Below are 21379 nucleotides of genomic sequence, written 5' to 3' on the forward strand. Positions count from 1 at the left end.
TGTGGGGGTTGTTAGTTAGAGGGGGTTGTTGTGGGGGGTTGTTAGTTAGAGGGGGTTGTTGTGGGGGGTTGTTAGAGGGGGTTGTTGTGGGGGGTTGTTAGTTAGAGGGGGTTGTTGTGGGGGGTTGTTAGTTAGAGGGGGTTGTTGTGGGGGTTGTTAGTTAGAGGGGGTTGTTGTGGGGGGTTGTTAGTTAGAGGGGGTTGTTGTGGGGGGTTGTTAGTTAGAGGGGGTTGTTAGTTAGAGGGGGTTGTTAATTGTTTCACTGATGTGCAGACACACTCACCTCAGCACCGTCCCTCACGTGAAAGGATAAAGTGATAAATAAGGACAGAGAGAAGAGTGAAGAAGAGTGTGACATGAAGAGTGTGACATGAACACTCTGTGACGTGGCGAAGAGTGTGATGTGGTGAAGAGTAACGTGGTGAAGAGTCCGTGAAATGTGATGTGGTGAAGAGTCTGATGTGAAGAGTCTAATGTGGTGAAGAGTCCTTTTAAAAAATGCTTTAAAAGGATTTATGACTGAAGCTGACAGCACTTACTCTGTGTGCATGTGTGTGTGTGTGCACATGTGTGCGCATGTGTGTGTGTTTTAACAAGTGCTTAATTAGAATGATGACCTTTACTCATTAGTCAGGAGTTTCAAAGCAGTTATTCATGCACACCCCCTAACCCTAACCCCTAAACCCTAACCCCAACCCCTAATCCCTATTCCCCAACCCTAACCCCTAATCCCTATTCCCCAACCCTAACCCCTAACCCTTAACAAGTCTTCCTTCCTTCCTCAGCAGCACCATATGGACACGTTGTACATCCAGACACATTTTTGTCTGTAGGGGAAGTCATGGTCTGTTGGGTAGGGAACCGTTCTTGTCACTAGAGGGTCGTGGGTTTGATTCCCAGACCCCAGGTCATGACTGAGGTGCCCCTCAGCAAAGCACCCAACACCAACTGCTCCCTGTGTGCTGGGCTAGGGCTGCCCACCGCACTGGGCACCTGTGCACCACAGCTAGTGATCACTAGTGTGTGTGTGTGTGTGTGTGTGTGCGTGTGTCTCACTATAGTCTCACTAAACGAATGCGGTCTCACTATAGTCTTACTAAACGAATGAGGTCTCACTATAGTCTCACTAAACGAATGAGGTATCACTATATTCTTACTAAACGAATGAGGTCTCACTATAGTCTTACTAAACGAATGAGGTCTCACTATAGTCTCACTAAACGAATGAGGTCTCACTATAGTCTCACTAAACAAATGAGGTCTCACTATAGTCTCACTAAACAAATGAGGTCTCACTATATTCTCACTAAACGAATGAGGTCTCACTATAGTCTCACTAAACGAATGAGGTCTCACTATAGTCTTACTAAACGAATGAGGTCTCACTATAGTCTCACTAAACGAATGAGGTCTCACTATAGTCTTACTAAACGAATGAGGTCTCACTATATTCTTACTAAACGAATGAGGTCTCACTATAGTCTTACTAAACGAATGAGGTCTCACTATATTCTTACTAAACGAATGAGATCTCACTATAGTCTCACTAAACGAATGAGGTCTCACTATATTCTTACTAAACGAATGAGATCTCACTATAGTCTCACTAAACGAATGAGGTCTCACTATATTCTTACTAAACGAATGAGGTCTCACTATATTCTTACTAAACGAATGAGGTTTATGTTTTTTGGTTGATTGTTTTTATGGTTGTTTACTTTTGTTGCTTTATTGATTAATATAAAATTTAAAGTGTTTTTCCTTTTTAGCCTGTGAATGAGGAGTCAGTACTTCAGTGTCTTTCATCAGTTCAGCTCCCCTCTGCCTCCGAGTCTTCTGGATCACCAACTACCAGGATAGATAACATCTCCACACATTTTAGATCCTTAAGTGTCCACCATCTCGGTGCAGACTGTCTCGGTGCAGACTGTCTCGGTGCTTCTGTAGCTCATATGTTGGTGATTTTGAAATGTACTTTTCAAGCGTCTCATCCACTGTTCTCTCTTTTGTGTTCTTGTAGTTGCAGGACCCTCACTTGTATGATCAGGTCTATAAATATTTACACCTCCCAGGCCAGGTATGTGGACTGGAAGAAGCTCACCACATCACAGAACATTTGTAGACCTTGTGCTGTCTAGCCAGTAAAGTCCTCACTGCAGGGAACAAAGGACTCTGTGGCTGTTGTACAGGACTTGATCATTTTAGCAGAGAAGCAAATGACCAGAATATTGATAAATTTAGGATGTTTTCTCTGCAGGAAAATCCCATACTAATCTGACACTACTGCTGTCTGTGAGCTTAAATCAGAATGCTTTTCACAAGCAGTTTGATGTCTGTGTTTTGGTGAATAACAGAAAGCACTGAAGCTTCAGTTACAATAGTGAAACCAGTAAAGGTAATTTAGGTAAGGTCATTTAGCTATGATCCTTTAGGTAAGGTCGTTTACGTAAGATCGTTTACGTAAGATCCTTTAGGTAAGGTCATCTAGGTAAGGTCCTTTAGATAAAGTCCAAACCTACACATGTACACATAATGGACACTCCAGCAAGAACCCTGATAAAAACACAGCCACAGATTCATTTGTCTCCTGTGCTTTGCTATGTCTGTACTACAAAGCTATGGAGTTGCTCTACACGGTGTGTGTGTGTGTGTGTGTGTGTGTGTGTGTGTGTGTGTGTGTGTGCGCATACATACAGACATAACAGAGTGTTAGATACACATAATGTGAGGTTATAGGTGTAAAGGGGTTAATGTGTTATGGACTGTAGAGAGCAGATTTAGTGCAGCACAAAATGCATGTGTGAGACTGGGACAGTAAGACTGGGACATTAAGACTGCATGTGTGAGACTGGGACAGTGAGACTGGGACAGTGAGACTGCATTTACATTTACATTTACAGCATTTAGCAGACGCTCTTATCCAGAGCGACTTACAAAGTGCTTTGCATCTGATCACAGAATTGATCCTAGATAATAGTACAGATAGGTCAGAATTCAAGATACCAGTCAGACTACTACTAAACTACAGGAGTCAATGTCATTACATAGTGTTTTACAAGTTAAACGTTTCCCAAGAAGCACAAATAACCATAGACAGACATACAATTTAAGAACAACAGCAAGTGGTATTAGCTGAGTTAGTGCTCTGTTAAGAACTCAACAAACAGGTGGGTCTTCAGTCTACGCTTGCATGTGTGAGACTGGGACCGTGAGATTAGGACAGTGAGACTGGGACAGTAAGACTGGGACAGTGAGACTGGGACAGTAAGACTGGGACCGTGAGATTAGGACAGTAAGACTGGGACAGTGAGACTGGGACAGTGAGACTGGGACAGTAAGACTGGGACAGTGAGACTGGGACAGTAAGACTGGGACAGTAAGACTGGGACAGTGAGACTGGGACAGAGAGACTGGGACAGTAAGACTGGGACAGTGAGACTGGGACAGTAAGACTGGGACCGTGAGATTAGGACAGTAAGACTGGGACAGTAAGACTGGGACAGTGAGACTGGGACAGTGAGATTAGGACAGTGAGACTGGGACAGTAAGACTGGGACAGTGAGACTGGGACAGTGAGACTGGGACAGAGAGACTGGGACAGTGAGACTGGGACAGAGAGACTGGGACAGTAAGACTGGGACAGTGAGACTGGGACAGTAAGACTGGGACAGAGAGACTAGGACAGTGAGACTGGGACAGTAAGACTGGGACAGTAAGACTGGGACAGTGAGACTGGGACAGAGAGACTGGGACAGTGAGACTGGGACAGAGAGACTGGGACAGTAAGACTGGGACAGTAAGACTGGGACAGTGAGACTGGGACAGTGAGACTGGGACAGTGAGACTAGGACAGTGAGACTAGGACAGAGAGACTGGGACAGTAAGACTGGGACAGTAAGACTGGGACAGTGAGACTGGGACAGAGAGACTGGGACAGTGAGACTGGGACAGTGAGATGTTGTCTGGATGGTTCTGTGCTGGTGCTTCTTCCCTCACTTCTGTGTGAACTACACCCTCCTCCATCTCTCCTCCATCTCTCCCTCCATCTCTCCCTCCATCTCTCCTCCATCTCTCCCTCCATCTCTCCTCCATCTCTCCTCCATCTCTCCTCCATCTCTCCCTCCATCTCTCCTCCATCTCTCCCTCCATCTCTCCTCCATCTCTCCTCCATCTCTCCTCCATCTCTCCCTCCATCTCTCCTCCATCTCTCCCTCCATCTCTCCTCCATCTCTCCTCCATCTCTCCTCCATCTCTCCCTCCATCTCTCCTCCATCTCTCCCTCCATCTCTCCCTCCATCTCTCCTCCATCTCTCCCTCCATCTCTCCCTCCATCTCTCCCTCCATCTCTCCTCCATCTCTCCTCCATCTCTCCCTCCATCTCTCCTCCATCTCTCCCTCCATCTCTCCTCCATCTCTCCCTCCATCTCTCCCTCCATCTCTCCTCCATCTCTCCTCCATCTCTCCCTCCATCTCTCCCTCCATCTCTCCCTCCATCTCTCTTTTACGTGGCCCCTGCACTTCTGTACGTCTGCACACTTAAGTTCAGACGTGTAGAAGATGTACAGAAGACGTGTAAAGTGTCTCTCTCCTCCACTCTCTATCCTCAGGTGAAGAACATTGATCGTCCTGCAGAACCAGAGAAGGTTCCTCGCGCCCCTCACGACCGCAGGAAGGAGTGGCAGAAGTTGGCCTTGGGGGCGGAGCTTGCAGAGGACGACACCGATGGGAAACACAAAGAGACTAGTAATGGCTCGGTGCTGTCCCACGACCCCAGGTGTGTGTGTGTGTGTGTGTGTGTGTGTGTGTGTGTGTGTGTGTGTGTGTGCGCTAGACTTAATGGAGCTGGCTGTGTAAGTGTGTCAACTGTGTGGTGTTAATGTAGTTCTTCTCTTCTGGTGGCTCAGACACGCGTACATGGAGCGTCTGGACGGGCCATTCTCTCTGGCCGCACTGCCGTACTCGCAGATGAACGAGCTGCTCAGTCGTACGGGCGAGAGGGCGTGTGGGCGGCCGCACGAACCTCCACCACCTCCACCTTCACACCTGGCTGACGCCAAGCCAGCCTCCGCCATCAGGTACACCCCTGTACTGCCCCTGAACCACCTCTGAATCGCCCCTGTACTGCCCCTGAACCGCCCCTGAACTACCCCTGAACCACCCCTGTACTGCCCCTGAACCACCCCTGTACTGCCCCTGAACCGCCCTTTCATGCAGCCTGAAGAACTGGTGTCACAGTCAGCTAGTGTTACACAGTGGGCTTTATGTTGAAAGGCCTTGTGATGTTAAAGCTCCAGTGTGTACCCCAGTATCAGTGTGTACCCCAGTATCAGTGTGTACCCCAGTACGAGTGTGTACCCCAGTATCACAGTGTGTACCCCAGTATCAGTGTGTACCCCAGTATCACAGTGTGTACCCCAGTATCAGTGTGTACCCCAGTATCACAGTGTGTACCCCAGTATCAGTGTGTACCCCAGTATCAGTGTGTACCCCAGTATCAGTGTGTACCCGTGTGTACCCCAGTATCAGTGTGTACCCGTGTGTACCCCAGTGTGTACTTACAAGGCCCACTGGTTGGATTACCTGTGTGACTCACCAACCCACTCAATAGCAAAAGAAGAAGCATCATCCTACATAACATGCTGTAGGAAAAATGGTGAAATTCAATAAGAAAATATCTTTGTGTACAAAAAAGCATTTTTCCCTCATGGCAACCCACAAAATGTCCCCACAATGTCAGAATGTTTCCTTCATTGTGGGGACATTTTGTGGGTTGCCACGAGGGAAATGCTTTTTTGTACATAAAGATATTTTCTTATTGAATTATAAACTTTGGATTAACTTTAGAGACAGTAGAAATAAGGGGATTCAGAAACAAGTGTGTGTAGTGGAAGACCAGCTGAAGAAGTGTGTGTGTTACAGTCCAGAAGCTTGTTTCTGCTTGTTTACTCTGAGGCGACAGGATCTCTCTCTCTCTCTCTCTCTCTCCCTCTCTCCCTCTCTCATGAGTTCACATTTCATTTTGCAGCAGTGGTGACCCAGTTCAGAACAGAAGAGAAATACCCCACCACCCCCTTCTCACTCTTTTCTTGTTTTATTTAAAGTTCAGAGAAAAAGAATCCCAGTGTAACCTGACCTGGCTGCTGGTACTGGTACACATGAAGCAGCACTGAACCAATCTCCACCCCTGAACTGATCTCCACCCTTGAACCGATCTCCACCCCTGAACCGATCTCCACCCCTGAACCGATCTCCACCCTATAGCTGATCTCTACAGGCTGTGCAATGTTGAAAGAGAGAACACATTGTTTACGTGTTCGGTTTCACGTTGTTTACGTATTCGGTTTCACATTGTTTATGTGTTCGGTTTCACGTTGTTTACGTGTTCGGTTTCTCATTGTTCACGTGTTCAGTTTCACGTCTTGACTGCCTTTTTTGCTCTTTGTCCAGCTCCAGTTCAGGATTCTCCGACAGCCGTCCACAGTCTCCCGCCAGGACTCCGGTCTTCCTCCACCCCAACGCTCTGCCCCCGCCCCCTCCCCCACTACCCCCTCCCCCTCCCCCCCTCCCCTGCACCGTATCAGGTTCCAGCATGCGAGGCACACCCCCACCTCCAATCCCACCCTTACCTTCCCAGCAACCCCCAGCTATCCCCCCTCCCCCTGCCCCCCTCCAAATCGCCCCCGGTGTTTTACACCCCGCCCCCCCGCCTGTGGCCCCTCCCCTTCACTCATCTCCAGCCCGCCTACAGCAGGATAAAGTCCTACTTCCTGGTATGGGAGATGGCACTGTTTTGCCCCCCCCTCCCCCACCTCCTCCTCTGCCCCTCCCAGGGGTCAGAAGCTCCTCCCCCTGCCCACCTGCAGGTCCACCCTCTGTGCCTTCATTCGCTGGAGCGGTTTCGTCTCCGTCCACTCACGAGGTGAAGAGACATCTGTCCAGTCTGCCGCCCATCAGCGACGCACGCAGCGTTCTCCTGGAGGCCATCCGTAAAGGTAGGAGGAGGTGAACAGGTGCGGTGAAGGTGTTGGTCCATAAAACAGTGAGGTGAGGTGCTGAGAGCTGATCCCGCCCCCTCTCAGGTATCCAGCTGAGGAAGGTAGAGGAGCAGCGAGAGCAGGAGGCCAAACACGACCGCGTGGGCAACGACGTGGCCACCATCTTGTCCCGACGCATCGCCGTAGAATACAGCGACTCGGAGGACGACTCGGAGTTTGACGAGGTGGACTGGATGGAGTGAGGGAGATGGAGCGGGCGTGGTGAATCTCCACCAGCGAAAGATCAAGAAGTTCCCGTTCAAGACGTCTGTCTCGTTTCGTCTCCCATGGTTCTCTACATTTCAGACTCCATTTCTCTTTTCACACACTTGGCACTCATGTTTTTTTACACAACATAGTTCAACTCGTTGCTGTTCTTAAGATTTTTTAAACTCGTCTCTTGTACAATTAATAAATGAGCATAACAGAGCTGTTTTTATCCTCTAGCTCGTTTTAAAAAGGTAACAAAGATCCACTCTCTCATTGTTTATTTGTATGAAGTTATATAAAGGGGCGACGCGGAGCACCTTATTTAAATTAAATGCAATGCTGCCACCTTGTGGGTGTCAACAAAACTGGAGCGCATTTTACTTTATTTTTAGTTTACACGTATAAAGAAGACGTTTCATATATTTAAAAGGCCAGTAAATCAAGGCACTTATAAAAAAAACGATGTGGTGGTGCATTAAAAATTCTGATGGTTATGGTCTGATAAAAATCATATCTGAGCAATATGTGATGTCATGTCATTGTGTGATTGTAATAAGAAAAGAAAAAAGTTGGAACGTCGCTTTTATAAGATTTAAAAATTCTTCAAACATGAACATTATAACGAAGCCTGCGCAATAAGACATGAAGTTATGGGATCAAGATGGATCCGGACTACAACGACAGAGTTGGAGGGTTTACTAAACTACTACAGCAGAAGAATAAATCACTCGGATGCCAGTGCTTTGTGTAAACGAAGAGGATTGTGATTAATAAAACTGACGGACCTTTATATTTCATTTCATGGTTCATGCGATTTAAGTTCATCACATGAATGACCCACATCCACTTGTTCGTGTTTCAACACAAAAGACTCGTTGGTTTCTTCCTCACAGTTCGTGTAGATGTGTCGTTAAGTTGATGAATGTATTTGTGCTCTTACTCTTTTGCCTGCGTCCCTAAGCATTAGCTGTTCCAGACAGAAAAAATCTAAAATGAAATATGATTTAAAGTGTACACCTTGTAACTTATGTAACTGTTTAATGTAACAGTTTGCTTGAATTAATAAAAGCTAATATTATGTTTAAGATGTCTATCGCCATCTATCAAGATTAGAGGATTTTAACTAAACTGCGAGTGTTTTTTAATCACCAGACTATGTCGCCACAAAATCAATGTAATTGTTGTGGGTTTCATGTCCTTCCAATTATGAAACATTTAGATCCGTTTTGTTTAAAACACATTGCTACGTACACAAATAACCGATCCAAATGTTCAAAACAAAGCTAATAAATGTTTGTCGGAAACGTGTATGAAACATAAGAAACTTGATAGACTGACTTTTTATAGCATAAACAACATATCAAAGCATCAAAGTTTAAAACTGCCAACTCAAACGCTTCGTGGACAAGTTTGTTTTTGTGAAAGGTCATTTTATCGTGAAAGGTCCTTTTATTGTGAAAGGTACTTTATTGACATCAGTATTTGTTTGTTTGTTTGTTTTTTGTGGTCTTGTTTGTCGTCCAGCACCAACCTATTTTTATACACAGTCGGTGTATTAAAAGCGACCACACAATGTCCAAGTCTGATGTAAAACGTTTACGTAGTGCTGAAAAAACGTATTTGAACACAAAACCTGAAAATGTCCCAACAGATATGTGAAAAGTACTCAAATGTCTGCTACACAAGGAAGCGTATTGCTGCCAAGAAAGTTTTAAAAACATCTTCAGCATGTCGTTATTATGAGATCTTTATGTCGTTAAAAAGACATAACTACACCGCGGTAAAGTTGGTTTTACGTTCGCATATTCGGAATTCTTTCTTCAATAACTTTAATACAGTATCAGCAAAAGTGCCAAAATATAAAAAATCTATTTTCTGGCAACCAAAACAAACTCCTACAACTTTGTTTACTTCAGGAATAGACGTATTTTAAATTGTTGACAGCATGTTATTGTGAATGAACTAAAGTCACCGCGACAACGTCTAAGGCACCGTCTACAAACAGTGGCAGTCGCACTGCGCACCATAAGACCACAAAAACAAGTTGTATTACATAAAGTTCGTCATGTACAGTAACTTATAAATGGGTATTTATACATTGCATCATTTTGTAGTGGTCAGTTTTTGTCTAAAAATGTCAATAGCTTTTAAGAAGTCCATCATAAGAGCATAAAACAAGTTGTATTACATTAAGTGCATCCCAAGCGCATCTGCGACCGCCACTTACATCCTTGTTTAGGTAGTTTGTAGACGGTGCCTTTAACGTTGTCGCGATGACTTTAGTACATTCACAATAACATGTCATCGATATAAAATACGTTTATTGTAGTCTAAATTAGTCTAAAGTTTAAAGTTGTAGGTGTTTATCTTGGTTGCCAGATATAAGAATTTTTATATTTTGGCACTTTTGCTATAGGCCTAACTGTATTAAAGTTATTGAAGAAAGAATTCCGAATATACGAACGTAAAACCAACTTTACCTCGGTGTAGTTATGTCGTTTTAACGACATAAAGATCTCGTAATAACGACATGCTGATTTTTTAAAGATCTTTTAAAAAACAGTCTAGGCAGCAATACGCTTCCGTAGGTACACAATTTGTTACCATAAACATAACTGGTCTAATTGGACGAACGTGACAAAATCATATGCAAATCATTCATACAGCGAGATTATTATAATAATATTATTATTGTGTATAATCACTGGGAGAGGGGAGAGTACGCTGTACAACACCGCCCCCACGCGGCAGCTAGGCGTTATTACAATTACCGTATGTCAGTCACCGTATCAGAAACGCGCTACTCTCATCACAGAAGGTTTAATGTGACTTGTAAAAAGTGCATTCTCGACCACATAGAAGAAAGGAAGAAAAGGAATTAAAGAAAGTTCACCAGAATGATGACAGCATGCAGATGTGTATGTGGGGATCTGATCTCTCTCACCGTCACGCTGACTGGTGCGCGCGCATCCCGCTTCTCTTGTTTCGTTATTTTTTTAACGAACTCACGTGCCTGGAGGAACAACAGATTTACATAATGTAGTGAAGTAAAAGTAGAGGATTTGACTCTTAAATGTAGTGGAGTTAAAGTAAAAATGAAAAAACTGAAATACTTGAGTAAAGAAACACAAAAAATACCTAAGTACAGTAACGAATTACATTTATTTCGTTACTATCCACCACTGAAATTAGGCCAGTTAAAATTGGGCCAGAAAGTTAGGCAAGTTAAAGTTACACCAGTTTAAGAAAGGCCAGTTAAAGTTAGGCCAGGTAAGGTTAGACCAATCCAAGTTAAGGTTAGTCTGGTGTAAGATGAATCTGGAAGACCACAGGACTAGTTTAAGGGCGTACTCACACTAGGCTCTGTGATCCGGGCCCGGGCACGGTTCCCTGCCGAAGCACGGTTCGTTTGGCTAGTGTGAGCGTTCCAACCATGCCCGGGCCCGGATCAGTTAACCATGCTCGGGCCCGCTTGAAGAGGTGGGCCAGGGCACGATTCATGTGGACTCGGGCATGGTGCGCTTCTAGTGTGAGCGCTATCCGTGCCCGGGCCCGCTTGGTGCCTCGTGTGATTGGTTCATTTAGCTGGAACTCAAACATGACGTCAGTGATTCGACGCTCACGTTAAACAGTCATAGCGGCAAAGCGATTAGCAGACAATCGTTATGTTAAATTATCGATAAATCTGTGCTTGCACCGTGTTTCTGCACTCCCAAAACGACTCCAAAAATACAATAAAAAGAGAATCGTGAACTCCATAGTGTTGTGCGAGCGCGCTTTTTTTCCAAATAAAGTCACGTTGTGATGACGTAAGCGTGCTCGGGCCGGGTTGATGAAGCCAGTGTGAGTGCAGGCCAGAGGGGGAGTGGGGAGGGGGGATAACCGGGCCCCAGCACGGAACCAGCAAACCGTGCCTAGTGTGAGTACGCCCTAAGATGCCACAGTGAACTCAAATCTGAGTACAATCACGTGACTACGCCCCCTGCTGGAAGGACAGATACTTTACATTTAGAGTTGATGAAGAAAGGTGCTGTTGTATGTGCTGTTGCAGAATAATATTACATTTTGATTGTAACATGCCTCCATCACATAAGAATTTAGATATCAAGTTTATGTCTATTATACTGTTAATCTAATTCCAGAAATTAATTTTGTAGTTAATTTCATCCCAGAAAATAATTAGAATGTAACTAATTACATATTACTAATTACATATAATAATAATAATTACACCTCCACGGGTAAAATGAATGTCCCCTTTGGGGAAAAGGAAGGCCCTGTTTGGAAAGAAAGGACCAGGAAGCGAGCATCCCTTACAGCCAACCCCTTTGGCTTCACCAAACAACTCTTGGGACAGAAGCGTGGTGGGAAATTGGCTTGCTTCAAAGAAGAGATAGATCTGTACATCCAGACCACCTACAGTGACCCTGCCAGACAGCAGGAGCTGGGCCAATGTAATACAACCACCTTGATACAACCACCTCCATCCACCAAGGAGTTTGGTAGCAGGGAACCGCTCCTGAAAGAGGTACAGTATGTTGTGAATAATGGCGCATTTCCACTAGGGCCTACTTGGCGCGGTACGGTTCGATTCGCGACGGTTTGTGAGTGTTTCCATTAGTACCAGGTATCAGTTTGCCGGTCCCTTCGGGTACTATTTTCGTACCGACTCGCTCGAGGTTCTAACCGTTCCGAAGCGGTACAGTTCTGTGACGTGGAGGGACAGCATGACACTGATTGGCCAGGGAGTGTCGTCACAGGTTGTGTCAGGAGAGCGACTCCTCCGCTATGCTATGGACTCCTCAGCCATTTTTAAAACCCAAGGAGCGAAGTCTGTTCCCTGGTCAAACGCCGAGGTACAAACCTTTCTGTTAATAATCAGCGATCAAAAAATCCAGGGCGAACTGGACGGGGCCACTAGAAATGTAAAGGTTTTTAGCGAGGTTTCCGCGCTAATGGCCACTCATGGTTACCAGCGGTCCATTCAGCAGTGCCGGTCGGTCCAAGCTAAAAAAGCTTAAAGCGATTACCGGGCGGTGAAGGACCATAACGGATGCAGCGGAGCAAACCGCAAAGACTGGAAATGTTTCCAGCAAATGGATGTCATATACGATCACCGGCCAGCCATTAACGGAAGAGAAAACGTGCTGGACAGACACGGCAATGTCGGTGCTGGAGGCCACGGAGAATGGTGAGTGTATTGTGATTTCACAGTTTTACTACTAGGCTCGTAAAAGGTGTAATATGAATGTAATATGAACGCATCTATTGTAAACGCAGGAATTTAGAGCTGTTTGTAGTTAATGTTACCACCACAGTCACTACTGTACAATAGCTAGCTCTTAGCCTTGCTAGTTGCTAGTTAGCTGTAGCCATAAACAAAGCATGAACAGCGATGACGTGCTACACATTTTGTGCAGTTACGTTATATTGTTGTTGCTTTCACGGGAATGCTTGTGTTTAATATTTGTTATTTTTTATGTTCAAGATTCCCCTTCCACTGACGAGGCGAGCGGAGTTGGCGGAAAGTATTTCCTTCAGCCGGGCTTTCCTCAGGGTGCTTGGCGAACTTGTGAACACCATGCGAGACAGACGCCAGTAAAAGCACACAAAATGTTGCTTGTAGTACTATAAATATTTATTTCATATAAAGCTATACATTATTTTTAGGTAATTTGCTTTTTGCACTTTTTTAAACTATAACTATATTATTTACATATTCTGTACTTTAAATATCTATATTTCATAATAAAGTTTGATTTCATTTGATTGTATGACTGATGCTTTTTATGCAGGGTGTGTTCAGCCTGTTTGAGTAATACCAAATTATTATCAATAATTAGAGCAACCACATACAATAATGAAGATACAATAATGCTATGTGTTAAGGGGCATCGACCGGTGTTGTGGTCGCATACAAATGATGTCTGTCACGCTACGGTCCCCGAACCCTTCCTTTTGGGGCGTGTGTTAACGTTGTCTGTGTCTACTCGTCTGCGTCAGTGTAGCTCCGTGGGTGCGGGTGCGTCTTGTCATTATCCGTCTCACCTGTGGCTCGTCTCGTCATCACGTGGGGTTGATGTGGTCTGTCTATTTAATGTGCGTTCGCGCAGTGTCTTGTGCTCGTCGTTGTCTAAGTCTGCACGTTGTGAGCGTCGTCTATGTTACTCGTGCGCTATTGCGCAATACCTGTGCACTTAATAAAGTGACCGTGAGTGAAACTGAAGGATTCTGTGTCTCGTCCGTCTGCCGCCTCCCGCGTCACAGAACGACGAGCCTACCAGAGACACCATGCCAGGATACACCACCCGACCTAAGAAGGGGAGGAGGCCCAGCAAGCACCACCACGCCTCTTCCCCTGCACAGCACCGCGGAGCCCCCGTCACCCTCGAAGCGATGCAGCAGGACCCGTTATGTGAGATCATGCTGCTCCGGGCTCGGGAAGCCAAGACGGAGGAGTTGGCGGACTATTTCCGCGAGACCGCGGTGCGGTTGTGGAAGGAGCGTCACCCCTCTCCCTCCAGAGACCTCTCACCTCTGCGGGTAGGCTCCCTCAAACTCTGCTCCACGGAGAAGACCCCCGAGAGCGAGTTCGAGGGGGCGGACTCTCCAGACGAGGAAGAGGAGGAAGAGGACCGTCCACCCTCTATATGCTCCGCGTCCACCGTAGATTATGGCGAGGGAGAAGAGGAGGTGGACTATACCCACTCCGTGTGCTCCGCCCCAACCGAATACTACGGTGAGGGTGAGGAGGAAGAAGACCGTCCCCCTTCCGTGTGCTCGGATTATACCGAGTACACGGACAGCGAGTGGTACAACGAGGAAGAGGAGGGCTCCTACAGGGAGGAGGAGACGCCGCCCCCTTCGGAGCTCTCCGCCGGGACGGTGAAAAGGAGGAGTCCAGAGGTGGGCTCATCCCCCGAGCGCTCCCACGTCAGCGAAATGGACTGTTCCCGGGGTGGCAGCTCGGGGCAGCCCATGAGCTGGAGCCGTGGTAGTGAGGAGGCGATGGAGGACGAAGGCACTCCCACTGCCGGGCCCAGAGGGAGATCCCAGGGCGAAGATGGACTCCCATACGGCCCACCGAGGGGAGGGGCCAGCCGCGCTGCACCTGACGCGTCCGCCAGCCGCGCTGCACCTGGCGCGTCCGCCAGCCGCGCTGCACCTGGCGCGTCCGCCAGCCGCGCTGCACCTGGCGCGTCCGCCAGCCGCGCTGCACCTGGCGCGTCCGCCAGCCGCGCTGCACCTGGCGCGTCCGCCAGCCGCGCTGCGCCCGGTGGAGGGTTTGCAGCGAGGGCAGGAGGAGGACTGCCCACCGCAGCGCCTGCAGCACCAGCAGCTCCCGGTCTCTCTCCCCTGATCGCTCTCCTCCTGGCGCGCAGCCTGGCGCCACTGTCATGTGTGTCCGTTCCTGTTTTCGTATGTATTCCCGTATGTCTGCCTAATCTCCTTTTCCCTTTCGTGCCTCTGTGTGTTAATGTTCCTGTTTGTGTGTTTGTAAATGTCCCGTTAAATGTGTCTAACGTGTTTTCCCCGGTCTTCCCAGGGAGGGTGTTCTAGGCTGTTCGTGGCGGATTCTCCACCGAGGGCGGTCGTCTCCCAGACGCAGGACTGGGCGCTTCGGATCCGCCCATCGACGTGGGTTCGGGGCACTCGGTCCTGTTGGCACCCCGGGACGGGTAGTGCCCTTGGTGGGGGCGTCTGTCACGCTACGGTCCCCGAACCCTTCCTTTTGGGGCGTGTGTTAACGTTGTCTGTGTCTACTCGTCTGCGTCAGTGTAGCTCCGTGGGTGCGGGTGCGTCTTGTCATTATCCGTCTCACCTGTGGCTCGTCTCGTCATCACGTGGGGTTGATGTGGTCTGTCTATTTAATGTGCGTTCGCGCAGTGTCTTGTGCTCGTCGTTGTCTAAGTCTGCACGTTGTGAGCGTCGTCTATGTTACTCGTGCGCTATTGCGCAATACCTGTGCACTTAATAAAGTGACCGTGAGTGAAACTGAAGGATTCTGTGTCTCGTCCGTCTGCCGCCTCCCGCGTCACAATGTCACGACACTACAACCCGCGCACCAACAGCGACTCCACCCACATTGTGGTGGTCCACCATTGTAATGGAAACACAACGCGACCGTACCGTTCCGTTGCGAATCGATCCGTATCGAACCGTACCGCGCCAAGCAGGCCCTAGTGGAAATGCGCCATAAGGCACGATCTAGTTCAGCTCCCGGTCCAAGTGGTCTGTAAGAACTGTCCCATGTTACTGAAACGGTTGTGGAAGATCTTGAAAGTCATCTGGAAAAGAGGGAAAGTGGCACAGCAGTGGAGATTTGCTGAAGGAGTCTGGATCCCAAAGGAAGAAGATTCCAAGAACAGCAACCAGTTCAGGATTATTTCCTTGCTGAGTGTCGCAGGGAAGATCTTCAGCACACTAGCAGAGCGGCTAAGCGACTTCCTCTCTAGTAACAGCTACATCTACACATCAGTGCGGAAGGGTATCGGAGTACCGGGTTGCCTGGAGCTTACAGGAGTGGTGAATCCATGCATTCATATCCTCTCGTTTAGATTATTGCAACAGTCTCCTAGCTGGATGCTCTGGTAAATCGATAAACAAACTCCAGCTGGTTCAGAACACAGCAGCACGAGTTTTAACAAAAACTAAAAAGTTTGATCACATTAGTCCCGTACTATCGTCATTACACTGGCTGCCAATTAGATTCCGTATTGACTATAAAATACTTTTATTAACATATAAAACGCTGCATGGCTTAGCTCCAGACTATCTTAGTGAACTTATTGAACAATATAACCCAGCGCGTTCACTTCGCTCGCAGGACGCAGGGTTATTAACTGTTCCTAGGATCAAAAAGATCACAGCAGGTGGAAGAGCCTTTTCTTTTAAAGCTCCACAATTGTGGAATAATCTTCCTGCCTCTATTCGGGACTCAGACACAGTCTCAATGTTTAAAACTCGATTAAAGACTCATCTGTTTAGTTTGGCCTTTGATTGATCTGTTACATATTTACTACATCTCGTATCTTTTCTCCGAGGTTCACCTGGAGAGTAACATTGCAGTCGGAGCCTACAATACCAGCATCACTGCTCCGACATGGAATGAAAGCCTGGCGTTCATCAACATACATTTACAGTGACAATATCAAAACCCAGAACTTTCATTTTTACCTTTACTTAGTCCGATTGTGTGATTTGTGTGTGACTTGTGTATTTGTCTGTATTTTGTGTAATTTGTGTGTTAACGGGCCGCCCAATGGAGGATGGGTTCCCTTTTGAGTCTTGGTTCTCCTGAGGTTTCTTCCTAATCCCCACCATCATAGGGAGTTTTTCCTCGCCACTGTCGCCTTTGGCTTGCTCATTAGGGTTCTGGACCCATAGTATTGTTAACCTTTTAAATCCTGTAAAGCGCTTTGTGACAACATGTGTTGTGAAAAGCGCTATACAAATAAACTTTGATTTGATTTGATTTTGATTTGACTCAGCTCATCAGAGAAGCCCGGGAGAATAAATGAGTCCTGGCAGTGCTTTGGGCTGACGCCTGTGGCTCTATCCCCCATAAACTGGTCCAGACAACCCTGGAGAGGCACCATGGGCCAAGCCAAGTGGCTGAACTCATCATGGACTACTACCACCAGTTCAACATGAGAGTGTCATCAGGGTCCATAACATCAGAGTGGCACAGAGTGGAGGTCAGGACCATCACAGGTTGCACCATCTCTGTGATCCTGTTTGCTTTAGCAATGAACATGCTTGTGAAGTCCGCCAAAGATCAGTGCTGGGGCCCAAAGACCAAATCGGGACCCACCACCAATCAGGGCGTTCATGGATGACCTGACTATTACCACCGAGACAGTACCGGGGAGTAGGTGGATCCTTTAAAGGAGCTGGAGGAGCTGTGTGGATGGGCAAGGATGAGGTTGAAGCCCAAAAAATCAAGATCACTGGTGGTGAAGGGGGGCAAAGTCGTGAACAGGTTCCGCTTCAGCATCGGAGGGGCAGTAATCCCAACTGTCTCTGAGAAACCAGTGAAGATCCTTTGCAGGGAATTTAACAGCAGCCTGAAGGATTCAGCATCGGTTCAGGAAGCCTGTCAGGAGCTGGAGAGCTGGTTGAGAGCAGTGGACCCGTCTGGGCTTCCCGATAAGTTCAAGGTTTGGATCTACCAGCATGGCATCCTGCCCAGGGTTCTTTGGCCTCTGCTCATCTACGAGGTTCCCATCTCAATCGTGGAGGGCTTGAGGAAAGTAAACAGCTTCCTCAGAAGGTGGCTGGGTCTGCGTAGGAGCCTCAGCAGCATTGTTCTCTATGGACGTAACACCAAGCTTCAACTGCCCATGAGATCACTAGAGGAGGAGTATAGGGATTACAGCGACCCCACGGTGGCCCAGGCAGGGGTTAAAGTGAAAACTGGGAGGAAGTGGAGAGCCGATGATGCTGTATCACAGGCAGAGTCTCGGATACAACACAGAGCCCTGGTTGGAACAGTAACCTGTGGTAGAGCTGGCTTGGGGACTTTTATAACACCGCAGTATGAGAAGGCCAAGGGGAATGAGAGTCGCAGACTGGTGCAGGAGGAGGTGAGGCCAGAGGTGGTGGCGGACAGAGCCACAGCGTGTAAAGTTCCTTGTCCAGGCAGTATATGACATCCTGCCTAGCCCATCAAACCTCTCCATTTGGGGCAACACGGAGTCTCCCAACTGTCCGCAGTGCCCAGTTAGGGTCACGCTGGATCACATCCTCAGCTGCTGTCCAGTAGCTCTTGGGCAGGCGGCGATACACCTGGCGCCACAACCAGGTTCTGAGACCCATTGCGGAAGCCATCAGCAGGGGAATCAGCAGCAGTAGACGGTCCCGCTCCACCACCCAGAGCATCGCCTTCGTGAAGGCTGGCGAGAGCCTGGGAAAAACAGCAGGAGCCAGGAACACACCAGGACTTCTGGCAACAGCGATAGATTGGCAGCTGTCTGTCGACCTGGAGAAGCAGCTGAAGTTCCCCCAGCACATTGTCACAACCACCCTGAGGCCAGACATCCTACTGGTCTCAGAGGAGATGAAGACCATCACTCTGATGGAGCTGACAGTGCCATGGAGGACAGACTGGATGAGGCCCACGAGAGAAAGAGGACCAGGTACGAGGGGCTGGTCATTGACTGCCCTGAGCAGGGCTGGAAGGTGAAGTGTACGCCCTTCGAGGTTGACTGCAGGGGAGTTGTGGGAGAAACACAGCCAACAGTTAATTGTGTTATTCAGTATATGGGCATGAAATTGAAAATATTTAAAAGTAATAAAACATGAAAGCACATAGCAGACTGCACAACCGTTGGGATCCTGATTACAGGGAGGGACAAACATCAAGTGTCTTCCAGTTGTCCTCATACTGGACTAAAGGAACAGGGACATTTTAACAGAAGTTCCTCCTGCACTCCCAACATTTAGCTGACAGGCTTCTCCAGAGCAACTCACACATTCATCAGCATGAGAGCACTCAAGGTCCAGCCCAGGACACGAACGTAGAGACGGGAAACATTCACTATGGAGGGAACATTACACCACACGGAGAAGAACATAACACTTTAGCACAATGCAGAAAGCTGCCATCAACCCTCAGTCATCACGAGTCTCTTCAAGCTCCTCTGGGGAGCTTGAATGAGAACTAAAAACTTTTTTTAAAGGCACCTTCGCACATGTCCTGTAAAAACACTAATTTGTAATTGTATTACACAACACTGCATGAAAATAACATTTAGAACCCTTTAGTTTACATCAAACTTTATAAGCATCTAAATGTCACATTATTCTCTAAATGTCATATTTATGTTCTTTAGAACACACACATATATATATATATACATACATACATACATACATTATATATACATTATAATATATATATATATATATATATATATATATATATATATATATATATATATATATATATATATATGAATGAAAGTTCGATTTATATAGCGCCTTTCCGGAATACCCAAGGCGCCTTACAATTTTAACACGGGTACAAGTCACAGACAACCAATCACTCACACACACACCGGCGAGAAGCAGCAGCCAATCACACACAGCGTACTCTCTACCGGGATCCACACCCCCTGGGGGACTGAATGGGGTGCAGGAAGGGGAGAGAGGACAGACCGTAGTGACAGAGCACCATCCACCACTGGACACACACACACATACATACACACAGACACTACCAGAGACCCCAGAGGAAACCCACACAGACACGGGGAGAACATGGAAACTCCACTCAGATAGGGACTTGAACACAAGACCCCAGTGCTGAGAGGCAAACGTGCTAACCACCAAGCCACCGTGTTGCCCAATATTCATATATATATATATATGAATTTGTGGAATCCATATTGTATTGAATCTCCATATATGACACATGCAGACAGTGAGTCTGAGTCTGGATGTAAATTTTAGGAGCGCAAGACAAAGGTCTAAATGGACCATGTGTATGGCGTAAATGTAGAGTAAGTCTACACCACTAGATGGCGCCGTTAATACAGCATGCTTTGGTTAAGTTGGTGTGGAAAATCTCAGAGCAGCGTTCAACAGTGTTCACGGTAAATGCTGTCATCCACCCAACCACCCTACACCCCCCACACCAACACCAACCCCACCCCCGAGGTACAAAGTGCTTAAGTGGGCAGTTGCAGACAGACCTGCCTATGTTTCCAGGAAGACAGGTAGTTAATCATCATACACACGCACACACACACACACACACACACACACGCACACACACCTGCGCCCGCACTCCTGAACTAAGCACTCCAGATTCATTAAAGGCGTGGTACTAGTGTGGTAGTGTGGTACTAGTGTGGTACTGGCGTGGTACCAGCAGGGGGCAGATGACCGCATATATAGTCCCTAACCCGCACTTATGATTCGCCCTCAGCTTTACACACAGTATGCGCCTGATTGCAAATGTCACCGTTATGTTGTTGACATGCAAACTCTGGCGCCAGTATTGTGAGTTTAGTAAGACGGAGTCTCCTGGTGCGTCGTGGAGTTCAGGTCTCGGTGGCACCCCTCCGACTCACCGGGCTCAGCGCGCGCAGAAACGAGAATGCAGCGACATCTCACGAGCGCTAGCACGAGCGAGCTGGGCCACAAACTGAAAAGTTCACAGAAAATAACTGGCAGTAAATTCCTTTGGTCCATTCGGCCCGACGCATTTCTGAGGAGAACTCGAAGGCATCAGGGTCAAAACGCAGCACAATAAAGCAACAGGCCTTCATGAAAACTTGAAACATCTAGTGGTCATCGACTTTCCAAAGAGAACTAGGCCCATCAAGCCTCGATGTGCTGGTTGTGTTAACGTTTGTGTTTTATCTTACATTTACAACGTTGTTGTGAATGTAACGAAAAGAAACAAGTTATTTAAAACGTGGTTTAACAGGTACCAACGAATATTTTAGAACGGATTTAATTCCCATGTATTTGCGTTTTGAATTTGGAAAGGTAGAACGACCTCAGATTTATTAGTGCGGAGTATCAGGACTGACCTGTGTGCGCACGTGGAGACCGAGGCATTTACTACACCCGGCACTTTCTCCACTGTGTGTGTACGTGTGTGTTTGAGATGTGATCAGGATATTTCTGGAAAGAACAAGTAATTGGCGGAAATCCGTCTTTTTTAATGTTTAGATACGAGAGGCTGTTTCATTCAGATCATTCTACCTTTGGAGTAACAAAGTGAACGAAATCCTTAGTCAAACACGGAATGCTCTCTGGAAAACTGACAGTTGGAGAAATACAGTGACCATCGTGTGTAACGTCCCTGCATGTTAAAGTAAACCACTTCACCATACCTCGCGAGTGCACTAACTCTCGTAAAGGTCAATGTAAATATAGCTGCTTTGCGCACCTGTAAGATGTTTTCAGACTGACATCATTGCATATAGACTCACGTGATCCCTCGCTGTGGGTGAACGACATTTTGCTTTGGACTATACACTTGTGTGAATTGACACTATTCAGTGTGTTATCGACTGTCGTGGCATTGAAAACGTTTCCCATCCACCGTTTTCTGACACTAGTGTGTGAACAGGAGTCAATGATATCAGTGGATAGTGGGAGTGTTTTAATCAACGACTGCG

General features: G+C 47.1%; 1 protein-coding gene and 1 pseudogene across 2 annotated transcripts in view; both read left to right on the top strand.

Moving 5' to 3' along the window:
- wasf1 (WASP family member 1) overlaps positions 1–8329 on the top strand; it is a 67071-nt gene extending 58742 nt beyond the window's left edge. For both annotated transcript variants that reach the window (XM_076988123.1, XM_076988124.1), the window contains 5 exons: positions 2021–2077; positions 4608–4774; positions 4905–5075; positions 6448–6992; positions 7080–8329. In XM_076988123.1, the coding sequence (XP_076844238.1) occupies positions 2021–2077; positions 4608–4774; positions 4905–5075; positions 6448–6992; positions 7080–7237 (1098 nt within the window). In that variant the 3' untranslated portion in view covers positions 7238–8329. The remainder of the gene's footprint in view (positions 1–2020; positions 2078–4607; positions 4775–4904; positions 5076–6447; positions 6993–7079) is intronic.
- A 3161-nt stretch (positions 8330–11490) lies between these two features.
- On the top strand, positions 11491–18548 carry LOC143489206 (uncharacterized; annotated as a pseudogene).
- The last annotated feature ends 2831 nt before the right edge of the window (positions 18549–21379 follow it).

The sequence above is a fragment of the Brachyhypopomus gauderio genome, unplaced genomic scaffold (assembly GCF_052324685.1).
Source record: "Brachyhypopomus gauderio isolate BG-103 unplaced genomic scaffold, BGAUD_0.2 sc60, whole genome shotgun sequence".
Taxonomy (NCBI): domain Eukaryota; kingdom Metazoa; phylum Chordata; class Actinopteri; order Gymnotiformes; family Hypopomidae; genus Brachyhypopomus; species Brachyhypopomus gauderio.